The following is a 27,867-nucleotide window of genomic DNA, read 5'->3' as shown; positions in this document are numbered from 1 at the left end:
TCCCTTCGTCAAATCCAGTGTCGAGTAAAAGCGAGCCGTGCCTAGTCGATCGAGCAGCTCATCAATATGAGGCATTGGGTACGCGTCGAATTTAGACACCGCGTTGACTTTTCTATAGTCCACACAGAACCGGACCAAGCCGTCGGCCTTGGGAACCAAGACCACCGGGCTGCTCCAGTCACTGTGGGACTCCTCGACGATGCCCATTTCGAGCATGGCCTGAAGTTCTTCCCGAACCACCTTTTTTTTGTGTTTGGGTAATCTATAAGGACGGCTACGCACTACCACCCCCGGGGGCGTCTCTATGTGGTGTTCTATGAGGTTAGTGCGACCGGGCAGGGGCGAGAACACATCCGAAAACTCGGCCTGCAACTGGGCGACCTCCGTGAGTTGGGTCGGGGAGAGGTGGTCTCCACAGGGGACCGGAGAGGTACGTGATGCCAATGACCCTTTTTGGACCTCCGGCCCCAGCTCCGCCTTCTCCGGAACTACCGACACCAACGCCACGGGGACCTCCTCGTTCCAGAGTTTCAGCAGATTGAGGTGGTAGATCTGTAGTGCCCCCTCCCTGTCCGTTCGCCTAACCTCATAGTCGACGTCCCCGACTCGCCGTGTGACCTCAAAGGGTCCTTGCCACTTGGCGATTAATTTGGAGCTCGACGTGGGCAACAGGACGAGTACCTTATCTCCCGGAGTGAACTCTCTAAGGCGCGTGCCCTTGTTGTACAGGCGGGCTTGCTGTTCCTGGGCCTGCCACAAATTCTCCTGAGTTAGGTGGGTGAGCGTGTGGAGTTTTGCGTGCAGATCCATAACACACTAAATTTCGTTTTTGCTCTGTGAAGGTCCCTCCTCCCAATTTTCCCGCAGTACATCTAAGATGCCGCGCAGCTTACGCCCATATAATAATTCAAACGGGGAGAACCCCGTGGAGGCTTGGGGGACCTCTCGCACTGCAAACAACAAGGGTTCGAGCCACTTATCCCAGTTACGTCCGTCCTCACTTACGAATTTTTTGATAATATTCTTGAGGGTGCGATTGAACCGTTCAACTAAACCATCTGTCTGTGGGTGATAAACGCTGGTGCAGATCGGCTTAATACCCAGTAGCCCATACAGTTCGCTCAGTGTTCGTGACATAAACGAGGTGCCTTGGTCAGTCAGAATCTCTTTCGGGATTCCAACCCGGGAGATGACGTGGAAGAGGGCCTCTGCAATACTGCGTGCTGAGATATTGCGAAGAGGCACCGCTTCCGGGTATCGCGTTGCATAGTCCACCAGAACCAATATAAAGCGGTACCCTCGTGTTGACCGATCTAATGGCCCGACGAGATCCATCCCAATTCTTTCGAACGGGGTCTCGATTAATGGTAGGGGGTGCAAGGGCGCTTTTGGAATGGCCGTGGATTTACTAACTGGCATTCGCGGCACGCCGTACACCACTTACGGACGTCGCCGCGAATCCCCGGCCAATAGAATCGGGCCATTATCCGGGCGAGTGTCTTATCCTGCCCAAGGTGTCCAGCCATGGGATTAAAGTGAGCCGCCTGGAATACCAATTCCTGGCGGCTCTTTGGAATTAACAACTGGGTGACTCGCTCTTTCGTCTGAGTGTCCTGCGTCACTCGGTATAACCTATCCTTCAAAATGGAAAAATAGGGGAAGGACGGGGTGGCGTTCGGCTGGAGCGTTTGACCATCGATTACTCTCACTTGGTCAAATGCGTGTCGCAGAGTCTTGTCTCGCGATTGTTCCAGTGGGAAATCCACGAGGGATTCCCCAATAGAAAGAGGAGGGGCCGGCGGCTCCTCACTCTGTCGCGGAGATGACGTAGACAGCTCTGCGACCGCAGCTCCAGCCAAAGCGACACCAGGACCTTCCCCCATCAACCGGCAGGACCCACTCTTTACTAGGTGTGCCATTAAACCCCGAAATCCCGGCCAATCAGTCCCCAAGATCAAAGAGTGGGTAAGGCGAGGATTAACCGCCGCCTTCACTATCGATTTTTCCCCTCTGAAATATATGTGGACCGACACCAACGGGTAGCTGTGAATATCCCCGTGCACACACAACACCTTCACCCCTTGTGCTCCCCCCAATGCCTCTTCTTGCACCAGGCTTTGGCAGATCGAGGTCTGATTGCAGCCTGAATCCACCAACGCCTGATATGTAGCCCCTTGTACACTTACCGGTATGCGATACACTCCGGCCCGATCGAGGGCAGCCTCTGGCGCGTCAGGGATCCGCACCACCGCCCCCACCTCCATCGCTGCACACTGTTGCTGCACGTGGCCCGGTTCCCCCTCAGCGCCAGCAAACCAGCCCGGGCCTTCCCTCTGCAGCTGTGTTCTGGGGCTCACTCACCTGAGGGGGGGGGGAGAGACAGACACAGAAGGGAGAAACGGGAGGGCACCATGGGTGCGGCGGGCCGGCTGGGGTGGAGCCGGCCCCCGCCTCCGTGGTGGGGGAATGGGGCGAGGACGGGACATGGGAGGAGGGGGGGGAGACAGAGAGAGAGAAGAGGAGAGAGAAGACGATGTCGTCCGTTGTCCTGCTGCCGGAACAGCCACCAGATGATCCTCCACCAGTCCTACGGCCTGATCCAGCGACGCCGGGCGGTGGCACTGGACCCACTCCGCGGTTCCGGCTGGTAAGCGGGCGATGAACTGTTCCAGCGCCACCTGGTCGATGATTCCCTCGGCGTCGCGATCTTCGGCCCTCAGCCACCGCCAGCAGGCGTCCCGGAGCTGCTGGCCGAACGTGAACAGGCTGCCGACTTCCTCCATCCGCAGCGCGTGGAAGCGCTGGCGCTGCTGCTCCGGCGTGCGCCCCACGCGCTGGAGGACGGCACGGCGAAGGTCGGCGTAGGCCAGCCGGCGGTCGGCGGGGAGCTGTAGTGCGGCCAGCTGCGCCTCTCCTGTCAGGAGGGGGAGGAGGCGCGCCGCGCGCTGCTCCATCGGCCACCCCGAGGCTTCGGCGACCTGCTCGAACAAGGTGATGAAAGCCTCGGGGTCGTCCTGCGGGCCCATCTTGGTCAAGGTGAGGGGAGACGGGCCCACGGCCGGGGCGCTGGTGGACCCCGCCGATGCGAGGAGCCGCCGGAACGCCTCTCGGTCTTCCTGCTGGGCCAGCACCAGGGCTTCGAAGCGGCGCTCCTGCTCCTTTCGGAGCATGACGAGTGCCTGGTGCTGGCTCTGCTGAGCCGTGGCGAGGGCGTGGACCAAGTCCGCGAACGGGGAGGATTCCATGGAGCTGCAGAACTGGTGCTCCACCTTTCCCGGGCTTCAGCACCACTGTAGCGCGGATAATGTGTGGGTGGAGCACAGAGGACGGCAGGACAACGTTTGGAGGTAGAGAAAGCGTATTTATTAAACAACTTTTCAGTTATACTACGGCGTAAGCACACACGCACACAGACACACACTCAGCCTCCAATCCCGGGTCGCGCTCCCTCTGCTCTCTCTCAGCCTCCTTAAATAGGGAGCAGTTTACTGGGAAAACACACACAAAACACAGGTTAATTACCGTCAGGTGTAGCGATTCTGCCACTCACCTTCCCTGGCTCCACCCTCCTGTCACAGACCGGCGCTTGACCACGCCCCCGCTGCCACAATCGTAAAACCTGTAGGCCGGATATCAAAGCATAGAAAAGTGTGCCCCATTAGCACAGTGAACTAGACAACCCTACCTAGTGGCAGAAAGTATTTTTGCTTGTACATTTCATGTTATAGTCTGGCTTGCCAGGCTAGTGCCTCATATCCTTAATCAAAAATATCAAACATCCAAAAATCACTGGCTATTCAACGAAGAGCCTTGAACATCATATCCTGATATGCAACACAGAGTCTTTAACACAACACCCAGCTGTGCAACACATCCTTGAACATCTTCTGCAACACAGTCTGGAAATTCATAACCAGGTAGGCTATGCAACACACAGAACCTTGAATATTATACCCAGGTATAACCTATAACACAGAGCCCACCATTCTCTTAACATTACTGAACAATATACACACTTCAGATTCATGAACATGAACACTATTTATACACAAATTCTGCCCTACGCTCCTTTTCCAGAAAATGGTCTGTGACCCTGTCATACCAGCTGGTTGTGCTTTCCAGAGACTTCACCAATTTCTGTTAGCAGCTAGCACTGCAGATCCCAATAAGGCTCAAGCTAGCCTACAACCAGATTGAACTACAAATGAAATAAACGAGTGAATTCACGAATGATCAAACTGATAGAATGGATGAAAGTTAACGGAGCACAACGAGTAATATTTACATTTATTTACAGAGACATCAATGAGAAGAACCGTTTATATGAAAAGAAATTCGGACAGCACTTTGGCACATGACTACACTTTCTCGACATCCGCTAGGGACTGACTGATCATACTTCCGTGTTCCTCGCTGAAGTACCGCCCTCCTCATGTCTTTCAAACACTACCTCCAATAATCCTTTATCAGCCCGGCTTCTTGTCCCTCCCACTGTCTCATTTAGTCCCAGAGAAGCCCGGCTTCCCTGGAAGTGACGATTTTGTTGATTTTAACCAATAACAACTAGCCAAAATTGGCTGTTCAGAGCCGTCTCATAGACTGCAACGGATACCCGGCTGCCAGTCAGTGTTGCCAGATACTGCTGACGTTTTCCATCCCAAAATATATTCAAAACCCACCAAAATGCACTTAAAACCATCCAATCTGGCAACACTGCTGCCAGTCCATAGAGCCCATTGAAATAAGAAAGGTTACAGCCTGGCAGCAAAGGTGATTTTCATAGCGAACTGCAAGTTCGTCAGACATCACTCAAATAAGTTACAGGATAGTTATGAACATAAATACAATCTTGGGCATATATTATATTATGCAAGTTATTGTTTTAATGAGAATTCAACGTCGTAGACGCCGCAGTTTGGGGAGAGAATTTTAGGGGAAGCTCGGCTTCCCTTGTTGTCTCTGAGAAATCGCCCCTGGTTTTGAGTCAGTTGACACGTCAGATGTGTGTATAAACTAATGAATTTCCTGGTTACACAGTTGTACTTTGTGACTATATAGGACACAGTTATAGAAGTGAGTTATTTATAATCACGCTAGCTATTAAACCCAGATGAGGATGGGTTCACTTTTGAGTCTGATTCCTCTAAAGGTTTCTTCCTCGTGTTGTCTGAGGGAGTTTTTCCTTACCACCGCTGCCCCAGGTGGTTTGCCAAGGTTTCTCTTGGCACTAACTGACCGTTACAAAACACTGACACTGGAGATTCCTTCTATAAATGTTAAATACACGGCTTCTTATGAAAAGTTTCACATCAGTGATAATACAGAAAGTTTATGCAAACTTTGTTTACTTTGTTAAATGTCATATTTTTATCTGTTTATTAATAGCCTGAGATTATGTGAAGTGTCTACCACTGAATGAGTTCTATAGAAATGTACTGTAGTTGTTTGTAGCCGAGTGGGTTTCGGGAGAGGGAAGAGATGGGAACATGCAGGCTGTTTCACTTGTATTTATTTGCAGTTTGTTGATAACTGCTTTTTTCAGAGGCTTTATTGAGACAGCGGTCTCCATCTGAGACACACTCCGCATTTTAAAGACACACACTGTGGTTTGAAAACACACACACACACACACACACACACACACACACACACACACACACACACACACACACACACACACACACACACTTGTACTTCTAGCTTTGTGGGGACACTCATTGACATAATACATTCCCTAGCCCCTTACTCTCACCCTAACCATCACAACTAAATGCCTAACCCAACCCGTACCCTTTTATCTCAACCTTATTTTAACCTGAACCCTAAAACTAAGTCTTAACCCTCAAACAGCCCTTTGAAAAAGTGAGGACGAGCTAAAATGTCCTCACTTCCCTTATGTATCTTCACTCTGTTGGTAAAAAACATATTCTAGTCCTCAATATGTAACAAGTACAAATACACACACACACACAGCAAATTCCCCAGTGTTGAATTAACACTTTCAGAGTTCATTTGTGTCCAATTGGACACATATAAACACAGTAGGGTGTTAAATCAACACTCTGGGTGTTAACACTGGGGATTTTGCTGTGCAGACCTGTGCTGGATCACAATTCTCCTCTCTCCTGGCTCTCAGCACTCTCCCCTCTTATGCTTTTCGCCATTCACAGCAATACAGAGCACACTCCTTCATTAAATCCGGCACAAGTGTGACCCCTTTACCACTTCCCTCTACCAGCTGCTCTCTCCATCCACAGACTGGCACTCGATCCTGCCTCCACCTCTACATTGCTATTATAGAAAAAAGCACATGATTAAAAATCTGTGATTAGAATTCCAGCCAGCGTTACTGTCAAAACGTCTGACCAATCAGATTCAAGAATTCAACAGCACTTATAAAGATAATGAATTACACAACAGTTAGTTCTGGTCCACAGGTTGTGTTCCAGGAGTGCTGATATTTGGCATAACAGCACTGGGACAGGGACATCGCTGAGCATTACTACATGAAATTCCAATTCTAGAAATCTGTACATATGAGAGTCTGTGCGGATGGCAATATGCAACCCTCTGTCCAGCTGAGCTATTTTTGCTGGCAGAGCCAAAAAAAAATGTCCATACTGTGTCTGAAATGTTAGTTACTTGATATTAATTTCTTGTTTATAGAATGCTGTATAAAAGCAATAGCACACATTCAGCCATACTGTTGTACTGAACATCAGTATGATTGATATTATATTGTGCTGATATTCAGTACAGCAGCACTTTTGCTCATGCGATATTACTTAATTATCTGGATTTTATATTGTAATTACTATAAAACACTATATGTACACTGAGTGAATATCATTTTTTAGATTTATCTGTACCTTCAAAAGAATGATGTCAGACCCATAAAAGGGTTGTATCTTGTATGATGGGTATATGTGCTTTTTTTTTTTTTACTGTGTATCTTCTCTGATTATTCTTTTATGAATCTTCTGTTCTGAGTCCTAACTGGCACACTGAGGTCACTGTATATTTAAGAATGAGGCAGATATCATATTTTAGTATAAATATGGATGTGATTATAGAAAATTGTGCATGCTGATTGCTCGAGAAATTCTGACTATTTCTCAATAATCACCTTGAGCGACTCAGCAAAATGGCTGCCAATCGCTTTGTCATCGTAAGTAAGGAAGAATTACAAATTATGAAAGAAAATCCTGTTCCTAAAAACAGTAAAGATGCTATGATGTTTGGTCTAAAACTATTCAAAGATAAGGTGGAATTGTGATTTATTTTATTTATTTCAAAACAAAGTTTTATGTGAGTCAGCATAGATAAGTCTGTGCACATTACATTTGCATGCTGCTTTTGAACTTTGAAATATTTTTCATCTGATTTTTAAAAAAATAATCACCTGTGTATTTATACTAAAACAATTATCTGTCTCATGCTCCGTGAATATCGGTGAATAATAACCAGAGACTTCATTGTAGCTTGCTACGTATGGGGCTGTGTAGCTGCAGACAGGTCAGAGTTCCCATACTGACTCCTGTCCACCACTGAAAGCACCTACAATCAGCAAATGAGCATTAGAACCGGACCATGAAGCAACGGAAGAAGGTAGCCTGGTCAGATGAATCATGTGGACAGCTGGGTGTATGTGCGTCACTTACCTGGTGAAGAAATAGCACCAGGATGCACTATGGGAGAAGACAAGCTGGCAGAGGGAGTGTGATGTTCTGGGTAATGTCCTGCTGGGAAATCTTGGGTCCTGGCATTCATGTGGTTGTTACTTTGACATGTACCAGCTTCCTAAACATTGTTGCAGACCAAGTAAACCCCTATATGGCAACAGTATTCCCTAATGGCAGAGGTCTCTTTCAGCAGGATAATACACCCTTCCCCACTGCAAATATTATTCAGGAATATGTTAAATAGTGCTGATATTGGGTTAGAAGATCTGCTCATTTCTGCAGTCTCATCTCATCTCATTATCTCTAGCCGCTTTATCCTTCTACAGGGTCGCAGGCGAGCTGGAGCCTATCCCAGCTGACTATGGGCGAAAGGCGGGGTACACCCTGGACAAGTCGCCAGGTCATCACAGGGCTGACACATAGACACAGACAACCATTCACACTCACACCTACGGTCAATTTAGAGTCACCAGTTAACCTAACCTGCATGTCTTTGGACTGTGGGGGAAACCGGAGCACCCGGAGGAAACCCACGCGGACACGGGGAGAACATGCAAACTCCACACAGAAAGGCCCTCGCCGGCCCCGGGGCTCGAACCCAGGACCTTCTTGCTGTGAGGCGACAGCGCTAACCACTACACCACCGTCATTTCTGCAGTATTTTACAGATTGCATAGTATCATATTCACAATTTTGGCAAAGTTTAGTATAAGATGCACAGTACATCATATAGAATGCTTAGCATTCTATTGAGTGGAGAGATACAGCAGTTTTCATTCTGATTTTCACAACTGAGTACATACTGTACCATTTAAAAGTCATGACACTGAAAGCCACAGCAAGCAGCAAAACTATGTGACGTGTTCATCCTGCCACAAACACACAGCCGCCTTGAACTTGTTACTTACGGTACACACATCACATGACCTATTTTTTCATAGTACTTTTCATCCCTTTTAGCTTATTTGCATCCAATTTACTACAAGTTGCTTCTTAGGAAAATATAGAACTGATTTTTCATGTTTCACTTGAATAATTTCAAGATTTTCTCAGCACTAATTTCAGGATAAGAGGGTCATTGAAAAATTTTAAACACTCAACTGTCAATGCTAAGTTAAGCATAATAGACCAGACATATCCAGGCATGCAGTCAGAACATGACACAGAACAAATAACATCGAAAATAAGGTAATTTATAATTCTACATAGATTTTTATGTTTTAAAATAACACAGATAATTTGAATGATCTCTCCTTGACTCGAAAGGGTTCTGTTCTTTTCAAAGGCAGTAATTCAAACAGAGTATGTACACTTATCTGCTTGATATTACCAATTCTGCACTCAAGCTGACAAATTTTCCATCCATCCATCCATCCATCCATCCATCCATCCATCCATCCATCCATTATCTGTAACCGCTTATCCTATGCAGGGTCATGGATAAGCTGGCACCTATCCCAGGTGACTATGGATGAGAGGCGGGGTTCACCCTGATCATTGCAGGGCTGACACATAGAGACAAACAACCATTCACACTCATATTCACACCTACGGTCAATTTAGAGCCACTGATTAACCTAATCTGCATGTCTTTGGACAGTGGGGGAAACCAGAGCACCCGGAGGAAACCCACACAGACACGGGACGAACATGCAAACTCCACACAGAAAGGCTCCCGTCAGCCACTGGGCTCAAACCCAGAACCTTTTTGCTGTGAGGCGATAGTGCTAACCACTACACCACCATGCCAAATTTTATTACTACCAATTTTAGATGCATTCCAAACTATGCTGTACCCATTGACAAATATAGTCTCTTGCATATGTATTCATCCCCTTGTTTAATTGTCTGTGCTGGGTCACTGATTTTGCTCAACAGCCTTCTCTGGGCAGAGTTGTGGTTGTACCATATTCTTCAAATTATTTAATAATAATGTAATGGTACTCTGTGGGATGTTCAAAGGTTGGGATAAACCTCTTCCAGAACTTTGTCCCGGCTGTATTTTGATAGCTCTGTGGTCTTTGTGATATTGTTTGTTTAGGTATGTTATCTAATAAACTTCCACCTTAACCTGTTGACTCAACTGAACTAATTATGTGTCTTTTAAGGGCAACTAATCTAGGAGTTTCACAGCAATGAAGGTTAATACTAATGCAATAACACCTTTCACATTTTTTATTTGTAAATAATTTTTGCAAGCTATATTAATTTTGTCCCCCAATTAATTATTATGGGATATTTTGTGTAGTTCATTTCAGGTCCAGGTTGTAACAAACAAAAAGTAGAAAAGTTGGTGTGTGCACTAAATGGTTGCATGAAGAGCCATTGACATTATAGTCCTTAATCTTAAAAGTACAGAGCTTTTGCTGGTGGTTTTGCTGGAAAATAAGCTGCAATTTTAAGGCTTAATTATTAAAACATACTAAATACTGTATCGTTGTCTCAGAACAGGAAAGTCTTGAAAGAGGCCTCCACAGAACTGAACTAAACTTGTGTACACAGAACAAATACCCAATAGTGTGATGAAAGTCTTTTGTATTTCATACAACAGCTTTTTATGACTCTCTTACTTCCTTCATATTATATAATGTGCTTTATTATTGTGTAATTATCTATAATGAGATCTGTAGTTAATCTTGACCCTTTGACTCTATCATGTCTTGCTGAGTAATAATTTCCTACCACAAACCATCTTCCGGTTGTCATGCAGAAATGGCTTACGGTAAACAGCTCATATTTGTACTGAGACATTCTGACTCTAGACCACTGACCAAAAAAAGAAAAACGACCCTGCAGTGCAAAGCCAACCACACACTTCCAATGTAAAGATTCTGATGACACGGAAACACTATGGTGGTCTTTTACAGACAGAAAAGGCTGAAAGGGCTTCACATACTTAGCCTTAAAGAAAATTAAAATGTATTCATTAATGTATTCATACGTTAATATTTCCACATCAGTGGGATCATTTTACTTCAAATTTCCACAGTTCCATGGCCTTTCTTTAATCAGAAGAGGGTAACTGATGGAAATGCCAGACCGGATTTAAAGAATAAAAAAATTCTGAAAGTTAAAATGCTTACTTTGCAAGCTAACTCAAACACATTTATTCATTTTGGTGACACTTTTTTTTCCCAAACCAATACATGCAAGCAAACATTTGTGGGTTAAGTGTTCAGTGGCCCAACAGTGTCAAATGTTAGGATTTAATTTCATAACCTTTCAGACACTAGCACAGACTTAACTGCAGCAACTATTAAAAATGCAGTTACAGTTGTAGACACATAAGTAACAGAAAACAACAAATCAAGACAAGCAAACTTTATAAATGCCAGCACTAACAGTTTTATTCAGGTCAAGTGAACCCCAGGATGCAACGTGGGAGACTCAGAAAAGAGACTAAGCAGATTGAATTGAACCTGAGGCCCTGCACCCACTGCACCACAGTGTCACTTACTCTAATAATGACTTGTCTATTTTTGAAACGACAATATGCAATGTGAACATTATGAATTAACCTCCTCAGCCCCTGCCTATTCATTTGTGTCCTCTGTAGTGAACATTTTGTTTTTGCATCTTTCCTTTTACTCATGACTTACAATCTGTACACTACAGATGAGCAATTTTTCCCCATTCTGATGGTTGATGTGAACATTACCTGAAGCTGCTGGCCCGTATCTGCATGATTTTATACATTGCACTGGTACCACACAACTGGCTGATTAGATAATTGCATGAATGAATAGGTGTGGAAGTGTTCCTAATAAAGTGCTCTGTGAGTGTATGTAATATTTAACATTTTCTTTTAGTAATATGTCAGGAATTGTGTACTGAAGTCTGAGACCAGTTTACTAATTTGTGAGTTAAAATAATAGCCCATTTATAAATGTTCATAATAGTGAATTCTAAGATTCTTCTTCTTCTTTCAGCTGTTCCTGTTCGGGGTTGACACAGCGAATAATGTCCCTCCATCTTATCCTGTTTTCCATATCTTTTTCTGTCACACCAACTGTCCTCATATCCTCCACCCCTCCACCACATCCATAAATCTCACCTTTGGTCTTCCTCTTTTCCTTCTACCTGGCAACTCCATCTCCAGCATTATTTTCCCAGTATGCCCTGGATCTCTCCTCTGTATATGTCCAAACCATTTCAATCTCACCTCTCTCGCTTTGTCTTCAAGCCATCCTACTTGTACTGTCCCTCTAATATTCTCGTTTCTAATCCTGTCCAACTTTGTCACTCCCAATGAGAATCTCAACATCTTCAACTCTGCTACCTCCAGTTCACCCTCCTGTCTTTTTGTCAGTGCCACTGTATGCCACCATACAACACTGCTGCTCTTACTACTGTCTTGAACACTTTTCCTTTCACTCTTACTGGTATCCTTGTGTCACAAATCACTCCTGACCCTCTCCTCCATCCATTCCAACCTGCTTGCACTTTCTTCTGCACTCACCATTACATTGTACAGTTGACCCCAGATATTTTAACTCATCTGTTTTGACCACCTCTATTCCTTGTAGCTGCATCATTCCACTGTCCTCACTCTCATTTACACGCATGTACTCCATCTTACTCATACTGACTTTCATTCCCCTTCTCTCTAGTGCATACCTCCATGTCTCTAAGTTTTCTTCCACTTGCTCTCTGTTCTCATTAAAGATCACAATATCATCTGCAGACATCATTGTCCATGGGGCCTCTTCTCAAGTGTCATCTGTCGACCTGTCCATTACAAATAAGAAAGGGCTTAGAGCCGAGTCCTGGTGCAATCCAACATCCACCTTAAATGCCTCCGTCATTCCCACTGCACATCTCACTGCGGTCACAGTCCGCATACATGTCCTGCACCAATCTCACATACTTCTCCGCCACTCCTGATTTCCTCATGCAGTACCATGACTCCTCTCTTGGCACCCTGTCATATGCCTTCTCTAAATCCACAAACACACAATGCAGCTCCTTCTGGCCTTCTCTATACTTTTCCATCAACATTCTCAAAGCAAATATTGCATCTCTAGTAATCTTTCCTGGTATGAAACCATACTGCTGCTCACATATCTCCACCTCTCCTCTCAGCCAAGCTTCCACTACTCTTTCCCATAACTTCATTCTGTGGCTGGTCAACATTATGTCTCTGTAGTTACTGCAGCATGGAACCTCACCTTTGGGTGGCACGGTGTTGTAGTGGTTAGCACTGTCGCCTCACAGAAAGAGGGTTCTGGGTTCAAGCCCAGTGGCCAACAGGGGCCTTTCTGGGTGGAGTTTGCATGTTCTCTTCATATCTGCATTTCCTCCAGGCCTGAAGGTTGGGCTGAAGTGCTCTTGAACAAGGCACCTAACCCCCAACTGCTCCCTGGGTGCTGTAGCATAGCTGCCCACTGCTCTGGGTGTGTGCATGTGTGTGTTCACTGCTTCAGATGGGTTAAATGCAGAGGAGGAATTTCACTGTGCATAAGTCTGTGTTTGAATGTACATGTGATAAATAAAGGCTGCTTGTCTCTTGTTCTTGAATAATGGTACCAGTATACTACTTCTCCACTCCTCAGGCATCCTCTCACTTTCCAAGATATTGTGAAACAATTTAGTCAAAAAGTCAATTGCCATCTCTCCTAAGCATCTCCATGCCTCCACTAGTATATCATCTGGGCCAACTGCCTTCCCACTTTTCCTTCTCTTTATAATGCTCCTTACTTCCTCCTTGCTAATATGCTGTACTTCCTGATTCACTATCTCCACCTCAGCCAACCTTCTCTTTCATTTTTTTCATTTATCAGCTTCTAAAAATACTCTATCCACCTTCTCAACACACACTCTTCACTTGTCAGCACATTTCCATCTGTATCCTTTATTGGCCTAGCCTGCTGCACATCCTTCCCAGCTTGATCTCGTTGTCTTGCTAATCGGTACAGGTCCTTTTCTCCATCTTTAGTGTCTAACCTTTCAGTGGACTCTAAGATTATGATAATGCAGTTTATTTACAAACAAAGATATTAAAATATTGTCAGTGCCTGTGCAGTACCATAGCTGTCCCCAAGTGAGGTGAAAAAGCACTGGTTTATGAAAACTGGTTTTGACTTCTGAGTACAAATAAACCCTTCATTAGCCTTTTGACATACATACATATATACAAACAAATATATAAAAAAGGAAAATAAAAAAATAGTTAAATAAATACAGGGAAATAAAGATAAAGAAACTGAAAAAGGAAATCATACAGATTTTTAAAGAATATTTGCATATTTTATTTAGTCATTTTTAATTAGTTTATTATTTATTGTTAATTGTAATTTGCCAACATATTAAGCACAACAAAATTACAAAATGATTTGTGAGGATCTTTTACTGCTCTTTTGTTTTACATTGCATTTATTGCACTGTCACATTTTACTTAGTTTGAGAGTAAACACATTTAGTTCCCCTGAGGTTGGGGTATAAATAGAAAGCTGCCCCATAGACAAGAGATAAATACAGTACAACCCAACCCACTTAAGTTTTTTTTTTCTTTTGGGGGGGGGGTCATGAAAAAGGGGGAAGCGACTTAAATATAAAATATACAATAATAGCCAAGTGCTCACTCCATGTGTCCTAAAATAGAATTAATCCAAGGCAGAAATGTAGAAATTTTGGTGTAGACGTAGGGCAACTTTGGTGACTTGCAGTTTGTCAAATCGTCAAATGAAACAATACCGACGGCTGTGTTCTGACACACCAAAGGACCTCCAGAGTCTCCCTGTAAAAAGATGCACGTGTCATAAATTACTTTCCATCTATCTTGTGCAGTATGTGTAATATATGTATTTAAAATTGTGTAAGGTATATTGCATTATACCGGACAAAATCCTCCGTGACCTCTAGTACACACCAAACTGGAGACAGAGAAAGGTTCTCCCCACAATTTCTCACATTCCTTTGTGTCCATGATAGTGACGTCGACCTCCATGAGGTGAGCATTTAGTCCACCATTTTCAGATTGCTTCCCCCAGCCTGCTATGCTGCAGACCTTCTTGGCCTTAACAACCTGATTTTTCTTTTTTGGTATGGTGAGCCAGTTGATATTCTTGGCTTTTTTAATTTTTTTTTTCAACTGTGAATAAAAAAAAATCATTAGTGTCTTTATTAACATCTTTATTAGTGGATTTTAATTTAACATTATCAACATATCTTCAACCATGGGATAAAACACAGTGCTGTTATAGGAAATTAACCAACCACTATCATCAAGAACATTATTTTTATTCATTAACAAATGCCACTGCTTAATTTTAAGCATTTTTAGTTACATTTTATATTGTGGCATGTTCATGAGACAAGTTAGTTCCTGTTATCATATAGCAGCTATAAGCAGTCATTCCTTCACTAGCCTGTTTTTTTCTCTCTCCTGAAGTTAATGAGGCAAAGAAAATGCAGCTTGTCAAATTATTGAGAAACTATGACGTGCAAACACCTCTGACCTGAAGCATTTCCCACAGCAGAAACCTTACTTACTGTTACAAAGTGCTGATGCTAGAGACTCCTTACATAAAATGTTAAAGAAATGTCTCCTTTCAGAAATATTCACCATATCAATTATTTATTTTTTTTTAAATAGAACAAGAATAAAATCCTTCTGACCAATCAAATCGAGAATTCAGCAGTCCTGTGGTACTGTTGTGCATGTTATTAAAAAATAGATTATATTCTGAAATTATATCAATTTAATTATATCAATTAAATATATATTAAACTATTTCTGCATTTTAGCCAAACTGTAGGCCAGTGAAAACACACACCTTAAACCACAGCTGCTGTGAAACTCTGTGCTTTTAAAGTATATCAGCCCACACCCAGCTACAACAAACGTTCACACTTTCCATAAATTATGTTTCTCTTTCATTTTCATCATACTGAGAAACATATTGTATCTGGTGCTTTACCTGCAGCAGCATGATATCACTGAACAGATTCTCGGAGTCAAACATCGGGTGGATGTGGTAAAACTTCACCTCCATTTGGCTCAAAGCTGACTTGTTCTTTTTCAGTTCATGAGCCCCCACTATAACTGTCAGCTTCACCCCACTGTTAGAAAGAACAAGAGAGCAACCTATTATCTGCCAGTATTTAATACTATTATAAGTAAATGAGTGTCAAGCATGAGGAGATTTATACTTTGCTACATGTGTATGTACAGTACATGTAAATGGAAAGGTTTGCATCCCCTGATGGTTAATATTCATTTATAGCCATCTGGAATAAGAGAGTTTTATCATAGAGGAGACATTTTTTACAGACAACCCTGTAGAAAACTAACCATGAATACAGCTAAACTGAACTGGCCTCTGGTTCAATCCTGAACTTGGGCTACTGATTGTGTGGAGATTTATATGTTCACCCTGTATCTGTCTGGGTTTCCTCAGAGTTCTCTGGCTTCCTCTCACCTCCAAAAAAACATGGTGGTAGATGCATTATCTATGCTATAGTGCCTCTAGTGAACATGTGTGAATGTGTGTGCATGATGCCCTCAAAAGCAGCCCAGTACTGGGGGGAAAAACCCCAAACAAAACAAAACAAAACAAAACAAAACACTTCTAGCATATAACTATAGAGTGTGTATGAGTTACTGGGTATATAAGGTATAGAATTTGTATAAGCTACTGCATGTATGCTATAAGCTATAGAGTGTATATTATAAGCTAGTGCATGTGTGCGTGTGTGTGTTACACACACATAGTGTGTATTATAAACTATAGAGTGTATTAGCTACTGTGTGTGTAAGCTATGAGTGTACGTTATAAACTACAGTGTGTGTGTGTGTGTGTGTGTGTAAGCTATAGAGTTTGTATTATAAGCTATAAGAATGTATATTATAAGCTATAAGAGTGTATTATAAACTAGTGTGTGTGTGTGTGTGTGTGTGTGTAAAAGTTACTGAGTGTGTAAGCTATAGAGTTTCTATTATAAGTTGAGTGTATATTATAAGCTACAGTGTGTGTGTGTGTGTGTGTGTGTGTGAGCTACTGAGCGTGTACGCTGTAGAGTTTGTATTATAAGCTATAAGACTGTATATTATAAGCTACAGAGAGAGAAAGAGAGCGAGAGTGTGTATAGTTTCTATTATAAGTTGAGTGTATAAGCTACAGTGTGTGTGTAAAAGCTACTGTGTACGCTGTAGTTTGTATTATAAGCTATAAGACTGTATATTATAAGCTACAGAGAGACAGAGAAAGAGAGGGAGAGTGTGTATAAGCTACTGAGTGTGTAAGCTATTGAGTTTGTATTATAAATTGTAAGAATGTATATTATAAGCTAGTGTGTGTGTGTGTGTGTGTAAGCTATAGAGTTTGTATTATAAGCTATGAGTGTATATTATAGGCTACAGAGTAAGTGTGTGTGTGTGTGTGTGTGTGTGTGTGTGTGAAAGCTACTGAGTGTGTACGCTATAGAGTTTGTATTATAAGCTATAAGAGTGTATTTTATAAGCTAGTGTGTATAACCTACTGAGTGTATATTATAAGCTATTATGTGTGTATAAGGTATTAAAGCTTGCTTAAATAATTCTGAACTGTTTTCATGACTAAATAACAGTTCATATTCATCATCATCTCATCATCTCTAGCCGCTTTATCCTTCTACAGGGTCGCAGGCAAGCTGGAGCCTATCCCAGCTGACTACGGGCGAAAGGCGGGGTACACCCTGGACAAGTCGCCAGGTCATCACAGGGCTGACACATAGACACAGACAACCATTCACACTCACATTCACACCTACGGTCAATTTAGAGTCACCAGTTAACCTAACCTGCATGTCTTTGGACTGTGGGGGAAACCGGAGCACCCGGAGGAAACCCACGCGGACACGGGGAGAACATGCAAACTCCACACAGAAAGGCCCTCGCCGGCCCCGGGGCTCGAACCCAGGACCTTCTTGCTGTGAGGCGACAGCGCTAACCACTACACCACCGTGCCGCCCACACAGTTCATATTGAATATAAAAATAAATTTGACTCCAGTCGGTTACTTATGACTTATTGTAGTTATTTAAGCTGAAGTATCAAATAATATTCCTGCAAGACGTAATGAGTCATTGTGAAAGTGACTGCACAAGTGTGGAGACCCTTTTCTCAGAAATCCTCAGACACTTCATCTCAAATGAAAAGGTGGCGTGACCCTCACAGACACTTCACTGACTCAGCATGTAACAATTACTCAACAAAGCTTACAATTCCCAGCAGTGTGCAGCTGTCATGACAAAGTTCTCTGACACGAGGAAGCCCCCACAATGATGTTTTCCGTTTTTTTGGACAGAAACCATGTAGGGTCTGGAATGTGCTTTAACCACTGTGCCATTCACTATGCCCATGTCGACATAAACTGTTCCAGAGAGAGTCAGATAAAAGAAAATGCACTGATTTATTTTACTCTTTGGAGAAGTGAAGCAGTTTTGCACAAGCGTTTCTAACAGAATAATACTCATCTCATTATCTCTAGCTGCTTTATCCTTCTACAGGGTCGCAGGCAAGCTGGAGCCTATCCCAGCTGACTACGGGCGAAAGGCGGGGTACACCCTGGACAAGTCACCAGGTCATCACAGGGCTGACACATAGACACAGACAACCATTCACACTCACATTCACACCTACGGTCAATTTAGAGTCACCAGTTAACCTAACCTGCATGTCTTTGGACTGTGGGGGAAACCGGAGCACCCGGAGGAAACCCATGCGGACACGGGGAGAACATGCAAACTCCACACAGAAAGGCCCTCGCCGGCCCCGGGGCTCGAACCCAGGACCTTCTTGCTGTGAGGCGACAGCGCTAACCACTACACCACCGTGCCGCCCAGAATAATACTGTTAATGAAAACCTGATTCTTTCAAATTCTTTAAAGTAATGACATGCATAAAATATGAATGTTTATTAAGCAGGTAGAAATGTTCTGTCAAAGCAGTTAACAGAAAATCCTGGGTAGATTTGATTCTACATTTACCCTAAGACTTTGCATGCAATACTCTATTCATCATAAAAAAAAAAATCCAAATATAGTTAAAAAAAAACAACTTACCACAATGTCCTATATGAGACAGCAGAGAGGTGAGCAGAAACAGTGAGAGGAGAGCCATGGTGCATCTGAGATGATGAGCTTTTCTCTCAGAGGAACACAAGTTTAAATATGATGTTGAACAAGCCACCAAACCACAAATGCCACTTATTAACACAGTGTCAAAAACACTGCTGTCTGCAGAAAATTTACGTTGTAGAGCTTTCCCCCAAAAACGGCAACATTTCCACTCATATTGCACAAGTGGAAATTACACTTCATGGCCAAAAGTATGTGGACACCTGACCACGGAACATTCCATTGCAAAACCATGGGCATTAGTATGGACATTGTTCCCTGCTGCTGCTACAATAGCGTTCACGCTTCTGAGAAGGTTCTCTCCTACATTTTTAGAGTGTGGCAAAGGGTATTTGGGTCCATTCAGCCACAAGAACATGGTGGGTGGGGGATAAATTTGATGTTCCGTTTCATCCCAAAAGTTTTCAGCAGGGTTGAGGTCAGGGCTCAGGTCAATTGAGTACTTCCACTGCAACTTTGGCAAACCATGGCTTCATGGAGCTCGCTTTGTGTACAGGGGTGCCGTCATGCCAGAATAGGTCTGGGCCTCTTCATTCCAGTGAAGGGAAATCTTAATGCTACAGCATACAAAGACATCCTATACAATTGTCTGTTTCCAAATTGTGGCAACAGTCTGGGGAAGAACCACATAGGTGTGATGGTCAGGTGTCCACATACAGTACTTTTGACTATAGTGCATATACTAAGAAATTGATGAATCAGTACCAGTGACTTAAGAAAGATAGAGAATTATTAATGCCCAATAATGTCATGTTCATAAATATCCAGTGGTGCCTGTAACTATCTGTGGCAGCGGGGGCGTGGTCAAGCGCCGGTCTGTGACAGGAGGGCGGAGTTGGGGAAGGTAAGTGGCAGAATCGCTTCACCTGAGTGTGATTAATCTATGTTTTGTGTGTGTTCTCCCCAGTAAACCGGGCTATTTAAGGAGGGAGAGCGAGAGCAGAGGGGCTCTCCACAACGAGAATGTGTGTGCGTGCGTGGCTGAGAGAGAAACCGATCGCACTGAAAAGTGAAAATAAAAGAGTTTTTGCGAACTCAGTCTCTGTCCTGCCGTCCTCTGTGCTCCACCCACATCTAGTGAACGTTACACTATCCAATTTAGAGGTGAAAAGCATAGTATGGAGGTGGCAGTTAGTCCTCACCTTACCCATCCACTGATTCTGGGGACAAATTGGCCTGGGTTTAAAATATTAGTAAAGTAAAGCATTTACTTGTGAAAGGGTCCCACTACAGCGAAACTTGGGGGTGGTGGTGGGTTCCAGTGCAGCGTTATCTGGGGAAGCAGTCCCAGGGCCATCTGCATCAGCTCCATGTCAGGGGGACATGGAGGGTGGGGAGGGCTTAGACCCTCCACTGTCCGCAAGGATTTCCCTTCATTATTTCCTGTTGGAGCAGTCATGAGATCAAACCCTGAGGCATGCTTTTGACAAAATGAGATTAATTTTTTTTTAAACTTGTGTGGTTTGATATGTCCTCTTCTGCTGCTATCCACTGTGCTGCTGCAAACAGAAAATTTCCCCATTGTGGGATAATAGAGGTCTTCTTATCTTATCTTGTCTTCTTATCTTAATTGATGGTCAAACCCTCCAGCCTAATATTGCACTCTCCTACCTTTACTTTCACTTATTAAAGATAGATTATATCAAGCGATGCAAAACACCCAAACAAGAGAGGAAACGACCCAGCTGTTGCTCCCAAAGAGCCGTGGGGAACTTTTATTCCATGCAGCTCATCCTAATTCCAAAGTGGGGCATTTGGGTCAGGGACAGAGATATTTGTTTGGCATGCGTGCAACTGGTTTTGGCCAGTTTGCTTTCTAATTGTTTTGGCTAGTTCTAGTTAAATCCTTGAAACTCGTCTTCACTCAGACATCTGCTCTTGGTTTTCTTAAGGCTATCCTGACCAATGATATAATGCTTCATTACCCGTTGATGTTACCCTGTCATACACAGATAAGTCAGCTTCATAAATCCAATCTTCCAATCATTTAGCTACAACACACTCTTGAATGTGGATATATCCTCATGTTTGTCTTTCAATAAACTGAGAAACGTTGCTGAACACCTGAGTCTGCATCTTTTGGATATCTGTGAGGCAGAATCTCCGAGGCGGCAGAGGTCTACGTTCTTAGATCATACTTTGTCAATTCAACTTTCTTCAGTACAGACAGATCAAAAGCTATCAGTCAGGATAAAATACTGAACCGCCTCATGGCCCGTTTATATTGGCCGGGCAGTCGCAGTGATGTTCGCAGGTGGTGCATGACGTCACAAATGTCAGTTGGTGACACTGCCAGCCACCCAAAAGCGCCATTACACCCTTTAGCATGAATCAAAATCCCCTTTGAAAGAATTGGTATGGATCTTGTCAGGCCATTAGATAATTCTGTATGAGGATATCGCCTTGTGTTAGTCTTAGTGAACTACACAACCCGATACCCAGAAGCAGTGCCTCGACACATTTCTACAGTGCTTTCTTTCATTCTTTCCTTACTTTCTTTCCTTCCTTCCTTTCTTGACTTCCTTCCTTTGTTTCTTTCTTTCTTTACTTCCTTACTTTCTTTCTTTACTTCCTTCCTTTCTTGACTTCCTTGCTTTGTTTCTTTCTTTCTTTACTTCCTTACTTTACTTCCTTGGATTAAAAAGAAAGAAAGAAAGAAAGAAAGAAAGAAAGAAAGAAAGAAAGAAAGAAAGAAAGAAAGAAAGAAAGAAAATGGCAGTGTATGGTATTGGTACAAAGTCTTCACACATGTGAATCTGCGCCCTCAGAGAGCACCCCTCTCTACAATCACACATCATCTTTAGCCTCGTGCTCAGCCCCTTGTACCTGAAGATGAAAAACATTTATCAGTTCTCAAAATGCCATGATTCAAACACAGTCACACACAAAATAACTTATCCCAAACAACCTTAGCTTCGTTCCGTAAAATACTATGGTTATTCATCCAAAAGAATCGTATCATAAAACAACTTAATGTCGAAAAGGCACTTAGCGAAAAAGTCTGCCAAGTGCTGCATACAGCGAGTGGACTGGACTGAAGTGGTGTCTGTTGAAACTGTTGAAGAGCATGCCCGCGCTTTTGAAACTGTTTAAGAAATTATTGGTTTCTGTTGAAACTGTTGAAATTGTTGGTGTCTGTTGAAACTGTTGAAGAGTGCGTCTGCACGGTCCCACCCCGTGGGTGTATAAACCTATCACTGTGTCTATCATTCTGCTCACATCTGACGCTGATCCGGGGAAAGGGTTGGCCTGTCAGACAGAGCCAATGTGGACCTTAGAACATCAGCCGCGGACTGTAATGCTATCTGGGGTGAGTCTGTGATCAATTGCTGTCCCAAGGTATCTATATGATTTGACCCTGTCTATGATTCAACCCTATCTATGATTCAACCTATCTATTTGCTGGTTGACAGAGTGGGGATACTGGGAAGTTCTCTACGAAAGTCAACAACCAGTTCCTTTCTCTTGGCAATTGATCAAGGCAGTTCTGCCTGCACCACTCTGCAAATGTATCCGTCTTAGCCTGTAACTGTTCCCATGAGTTGGTAGTATCCATGATCACAGTGTCATCAGAGTATTTAATGCATGTTATACCTGGATGAGTGCTCCTGCAGTCATTTGTGTATTGTGTACAACCCCAATTCCAAAAAAGTTGGGACACTGTGTAAAACAAATAAAAAAAGAATGTCAAGATTTGCAAATCATGGAAACCCTACTATTGAAAATAGTACAAAGACAACATATCAAATGTTGAAACTGAGAAATGTTATTGTTTTCTGAAAAATGTATGCTCATTTGGAATTTGACATCAGCAACACGTTTCAGAAAAATTGGGACAGGGCAACAAAAGACTGAAAAAGTTGTGTAATGCTAAAAAAAAGAACAATTTGGTTAATTGGCAACATGTCAGTAACATGATTGGATATAAAAAGAGTATCCCAGAGAGGTGGAGTCTCTCAGAAGTAAAGATGGGGAGGGGTTCACCACTCTGTGAAAGACTGTGTGGGCAAACAGTGCAACAATTTAAAAAATAATGTTCCTCAAAGTCAAATTACAAAGAATTTGGGGATCACATCATCTCATTATCTCTAGCCGCTTTATCCTGTTCTACAGGGTCGCAGGCAAGCTGGAGCCTATCCCAGCTGACAGGGCCGGATTAACATGGTCAGGGGCTCCTAGGCTACAAGTTGCTGTAGCCCCCCCGGCCACCACCATCTTATCCCATCTACCTGTAAAGAACTGTCTATTTTCTACAAGTTTTTTGTTTTGTTTTGTTTTTCATTATTAAACTTTGTACAGCTGGGCCAGCGAAAACAGAACACCAAAAACTATAAGGTTTAGATTGACAACAACTTATCACAACTTATGCAACTATCAATTGAATGTGCCTGTAGGCCTTTTAGGCAACTGAACCTCTCAAGTACACGATGAAGAGGCTATAATGAAAGGCACTAAAGACAAAGTAAACAAACTAATGATCAGCAACCAGTATCATTCTTAAAAGTTTGTCCTCCTAGCTTTTCTTGTAGAAAAGTCATCAATTAGACTTGAAAAATCCAATGAACGCAGAATGTCACTTTCAAGAGACATTAGAGACAGGTGATTCAATCTGCATTGGCCCATGGTGGATCTCAGTCTACTTTTAACCAATCCCAGTTTAGAAAAAGACCGCTCTCCACTGGCATTAGTCACAGGCAAAGTCAGAAAGAGTCGTAGGGCAATGTCAACATTTGGGAACACCGGCAGCAAGTTGCCGTTGCGCCTTGCGCTTTTGAGCACCACTCTCGTATTTTCTGTCACACATGTTCACTGTTCAACTGTGGAGTGACGCCATGCGTGACGTCTAATGTTTATATATGGAAGGCGGATTTGCCTCACCCAATCAGCGTCCGTTTATTTAAATATTCATTTTGAGCCAATGAATATGAAGTTTTTTTTTCTTTTGACCAATTGGGGGCCCCCCTGCGAGGCGGGGGGCATGGGGGCCCCTAGGCTGAAGCCATATGAAGCCTGTGCAGTGATCCGGGTGTGCCAGCTGACTACGGGCAAAAGGCGGGGTACACCCTGGACAAGTCGCCAGGTTATCACAGGGCTGACACATAGACACAGACAACCATTCACACTCACACCTACGGTCAATTTAGAGTCACCAGTTAACCTAACCTGCATGCCTTTGGACTGTGGGGGAAACTGGAGCAACCGGAGAAAACCCAGGCAAAGAACATGCAAACTCCACACAGAAAGGCCCCTGCCAGCCACAGGGCTCGAACCCGGACCTTCTTGCTGTGAGGCGACAGCGCTAACCACTACACCACCATGCCGCATCACATCATTTATGGTACATAATATCCTTAAAAGATTCAGAGAATCTGGAGAAACCTCTGTATGCAAGAGACAAGGCTGAAAACCGACAGTGGATGCCTGGGATCTTCAGGCCCTCAGGCAGCACTGCATTAAAAGCAGACACATTTCTGTAGTGGAAATCACTGTATGGTCTCAGGAACACTTCAGAAAACCATCATCTGTGAAAACAGTTCATTACTGCATCCATAAATGCAAGTTAAAACCGGATATAAACAATATCCAGAAACACCACTACCTTCTCTGGGCCCGAGCTCTTTTATGATGGACTGAAAATTGTCCCAAAGTCTGACGAATCAAAAGTAGAAATTATTTTTGTAAATCATGGACACCACATCCTCCAGGCTAAAAAGGAGAGGGACCATCCGTCTTATTATCAGTGCACAGTTCAAAAGCCAGCATCTGCGATGGTATGAGGGTGCATCAAGGCATCATTAATGCTGAATGAGATATACACGTTTCAGAGCAATATGCTGCCATCCAGACAAAATCTTTTTCAGGGAAGGCCTTCTTTCTTTCAGTAAGATAATGCCAAACTACTTTCTGCACATATTAAAAATGTATGTCTCCATAGTAAAAGAGTCCAGGTGCTAAACTGGCCTGCCTGCAGTTCAGATCTGTCTTCCATTTAAAACATTTGGCACATTATGAAGCACAAAATATAACAAAGGAGACCCCAAACTGTTGAGCAACTGAAATTGTATATCAGGCAAGAATGGGACAACATTTCTCTTTCAAAACTACAGCAATTGGTCTCCTCAGTTCCCAAAGGTTTACAGAGTGTTGTTAAAAGTAGAGGTGATGCCACACAGTGGTAAACATGCCCCTGTCCCAACTTTTTTTTTTGAAACATCTTGCTGAAATCAAATTCCAAATGAGCATATATTTTTGAAAAAAAATCAATAAAACCCCAAAATAAGAAAATTTCTCACTTTAAACATTTTATATGTTTTTTTGTACTGTTTTCAATAAATAGGGTTCCCACGATTTGCAAACTATCACATTGTTTTTATTTACAGTTTAGATAGTGTCCCACCTTTTTTGGAATTGGGGTTGTATACAGAACTCGTGAAATTACAGAACCTTGTGGAATTCCTGTAGAGATTTTCTTAGATGAACTGAGAACCATTAACTCAGACCCTCTGGCATCCAGCTGTCAGAAATGAAAGGACCCAGAGGATTGACAAATGAATGAATGAATGAATGAATGAATGAAATGTACCTGACTGTCAGTAGTTTATTTCATGATCACAGAACAGAAATGTATGAATGCAATTATAAATACAGTGCCTTGCAAAAGTATTCATTCCCCTTGGTGTTTGTCCTGTTTTGTCGCATTACAAGCTGGAATTAAAATGGATTTTTGGAGGGTTAGCACCATTTGATTTACACAACATGCCTACCACTTTAAAGGTGCAAATTTTTTTTTTTTTACTGTGACACAAACAATAATTAAGATGAAAAAACAGAAATCTGGAGTGTGCATAAATATTCACTCCCTTTTGTATGAAACCCCTAAATAAGAGCTGGTCCAACCAATTCACTTCATAAGTCACATAATTAGTTGATTTAGATCCACCTGTGTGCAATCAAAGTGTTACGTGATGTCACATGATGTCTGTATAAATCAACCTGTTCTGGAAGGACCCTGACTCTGCAACACTACTAAGCAAGCAATATGAGAACCAAGGAACACTCCAAACAGGCCAGAGACAAACTTGTGAAGTATAGATCAGGGTTGGGTTCTAAAAAATATCCCAGACTTTGAATATCCCAGGGAGCACCAGTAAATCCATTATAGCAAAGTGGAAAGAACATGGCACCACTACAAACTTGACAAGAGAAGGCTGCCCACCAAAACTCACAGACTGGGCAAGGAGGGCACTACTCAGAGATGCAACAAAGACACCAAAGATAACGCTGAAGGAGCTGCAAAGATCCACAGAGGAGATGGGAGCAGAGGCGATTTTTCTCACCAGGCAAGCCAATCAGCTGCTTGGGGCCCCCACCAGGTGGCGACAGAGAGTCGAAATTTGCACAGCAGTTGATAGAGAAATTTGCGAGTCGAGAGTGAAGAAGAATCGAAATTTGCGTTTTGAAAAGTCATTCGCTGAGTCTGACTCTCATGGGTTTCCCGTTTACAATAAGCTGTTGGGAGGAACAAAATGCTAAGCAGCCAATTGTGTGACCACATTTTTGAGTGACAAAAGTCTTCAGGCAATCAGCGCTTGCAGTCTGCAGAGGAATCCCTTCCTGCACGTGCAACCACATGTTTGCACAAATCGGAAACCCTGTAGGCTATTAACGTGCACATATTGCGTGTTGGTAGATCTCCATGGCTAAATTATTATGAAGAGAAACTATCCATCCGGGAGTGAAAAAAGAAAGAAGAAAAAAGAAGACGAGGGGAGAAGAAAGCAAGATGGTGGTAAGTCAGTAGCAATAATAATGAACAGAGACAAGAGTATTTTTCCCTACCATTGATAATGAATGATGTAGTGCAAATGGTGCTAGTCTTGTTTCACTCGCGCTAGCATGACCATACTTTATTTATGTTGTTTTTTTTTGTTGTGGGCGGGCGGTGGTGGGGCCCCCCAATGAATTTCTGATTGGGGCCCCACTAGACCCTAGAATCGCCACTGGATGGGAGTATCTGTCCATAGGACCACTTTAAGCTGTACACCACACAGAGTGGGCTTTATGGAAGAGTGGCCAGAAAAAAAGCCATTGCTGAAGAAAACACGTTTGGAGTTTGCCCAACAGCATGTGTTAGACTCCCCAAACACATGGAAGAGCATTCTCTGGTCAAATGAGACAAAAATTGAACTTTTTGGCCATCATGGGAAATGCCATGTGTGGCGCAAACCCAACACCCTGAGAACACAATCCCTACAATGAAGCATGGTGGTGGCAGCATCATGCTGTGGGGATGTTTTTCATCTGCAGGGACAGGAAAGCTGGTCAGGACTGAAGGAAAGATGGATGGCGCTAAATACAGGACAATTCTGGAGGAAAACCTGTTTGAGTCAGCCAGAGGTTTCAGACTGGGACGAAGGTTCACAGTCCAGCAGGACAATGACCCTAAACATACTGCTAAAGCTACACTGGAGTGGTTTAAAGGGAAACATTTAAATGTCTTAGAATGACCTAATCAAAGTCCAGGCCTCAATCCAATTGAGAATCTGTGGCATCACTTGAAGATTGCTGGAGACCAACGCAACCCATCTAACTTGAAGGAGTTGGAGCAGTTTTGCCTTGAGGAATGGGCAAAAATCCCAGTGGCTAGATGCGCTGAGCTAATAGAGACATACCCCAGGAGACTTGCAGCTGTAATTGCAGCAAAAGATGGCTCTACAAAGTATTGACTTTGAGGGGTGAATACCTATGCACACTCCAGATTTCTGTTTTTTTTTATCTTAATTATTGTTTGTGTCACAATAAAAAACAATGTGCAGCTTTAAAGTGGTAGGCATGTTGTGTAAATCAAATGGTGCTAACCCTTCAAAAATCCATTTTAATTCCAGTTTGTAATGTGACAAAACAGGACAAACACCAAGGGGGATGAATACTTTTGCAAGCACTGTATATCCTGCTATTTAAATCGGTTTAAAGAACATGACATGCTGCAATTGTGTGCATAAAACTAGAAGCAAAACCTCAGACACTAGCACCTTATCAAGAAAACCTCAGTGAGTTTACTGATTTC

General features: G+C 43.1%; 1 protein-coding gene across 1 annotated transcript in view; it reads right to left on the bottom strand.

Annotated features, from left to right (window-relative positions):
* The window catches only part of LOC132899010 (transmembrane protease serine 11G-like), a 29,854-nt gene extending 9,640 nt beyond the window's left edge, over positions 1-20,214 (bottom strand). The window contains exons 1-4 of the mRNA XM_060940664.1: positions 20,012-20,214; positions 18,726-18,808; positions 17,884-18,034; positions 15,602-15,743 (exon numbers count right to left, since the gene is read on the bottom strand). Coding sequence (XP_060796647.1) covers positions 15,602-15,743; positions 17,884-18,034; positions 18,726-18,808; positions 20,012-20,199 — 564 coding nt within the window. The 5' untranslated portion in view covers positions 20,200-20,214. The remainder of the gene's footprint in view (positions 1-15,601; positions 15,744-17,883; positions 18,035-18,725; positions 18,809-20,011) is intronic.
* Positions 20,215-27,867: the final 7,653 nt, after the last annotated feature.

This window comes from Neoarius graeffei, chromosome 15 (genome assembly GCF_027579695.1).
Source record: "Neoarius graeffei isolate fNeoGra1 chromosome 15, fNeoGra1.pri, whole genome shotgun sequence".
Lineage (NCBI taxonomy): Eukaryota > Metazoa > Chordata > Actinopteri > Siluriformes > Ariidae > Neoarius > Neoarius graeffei.
The sequence above is the reverse complement of the archived record's forward strand: the minus strand, read 5'-3'. Positions and strand labels throughout refer to the sequence as shown.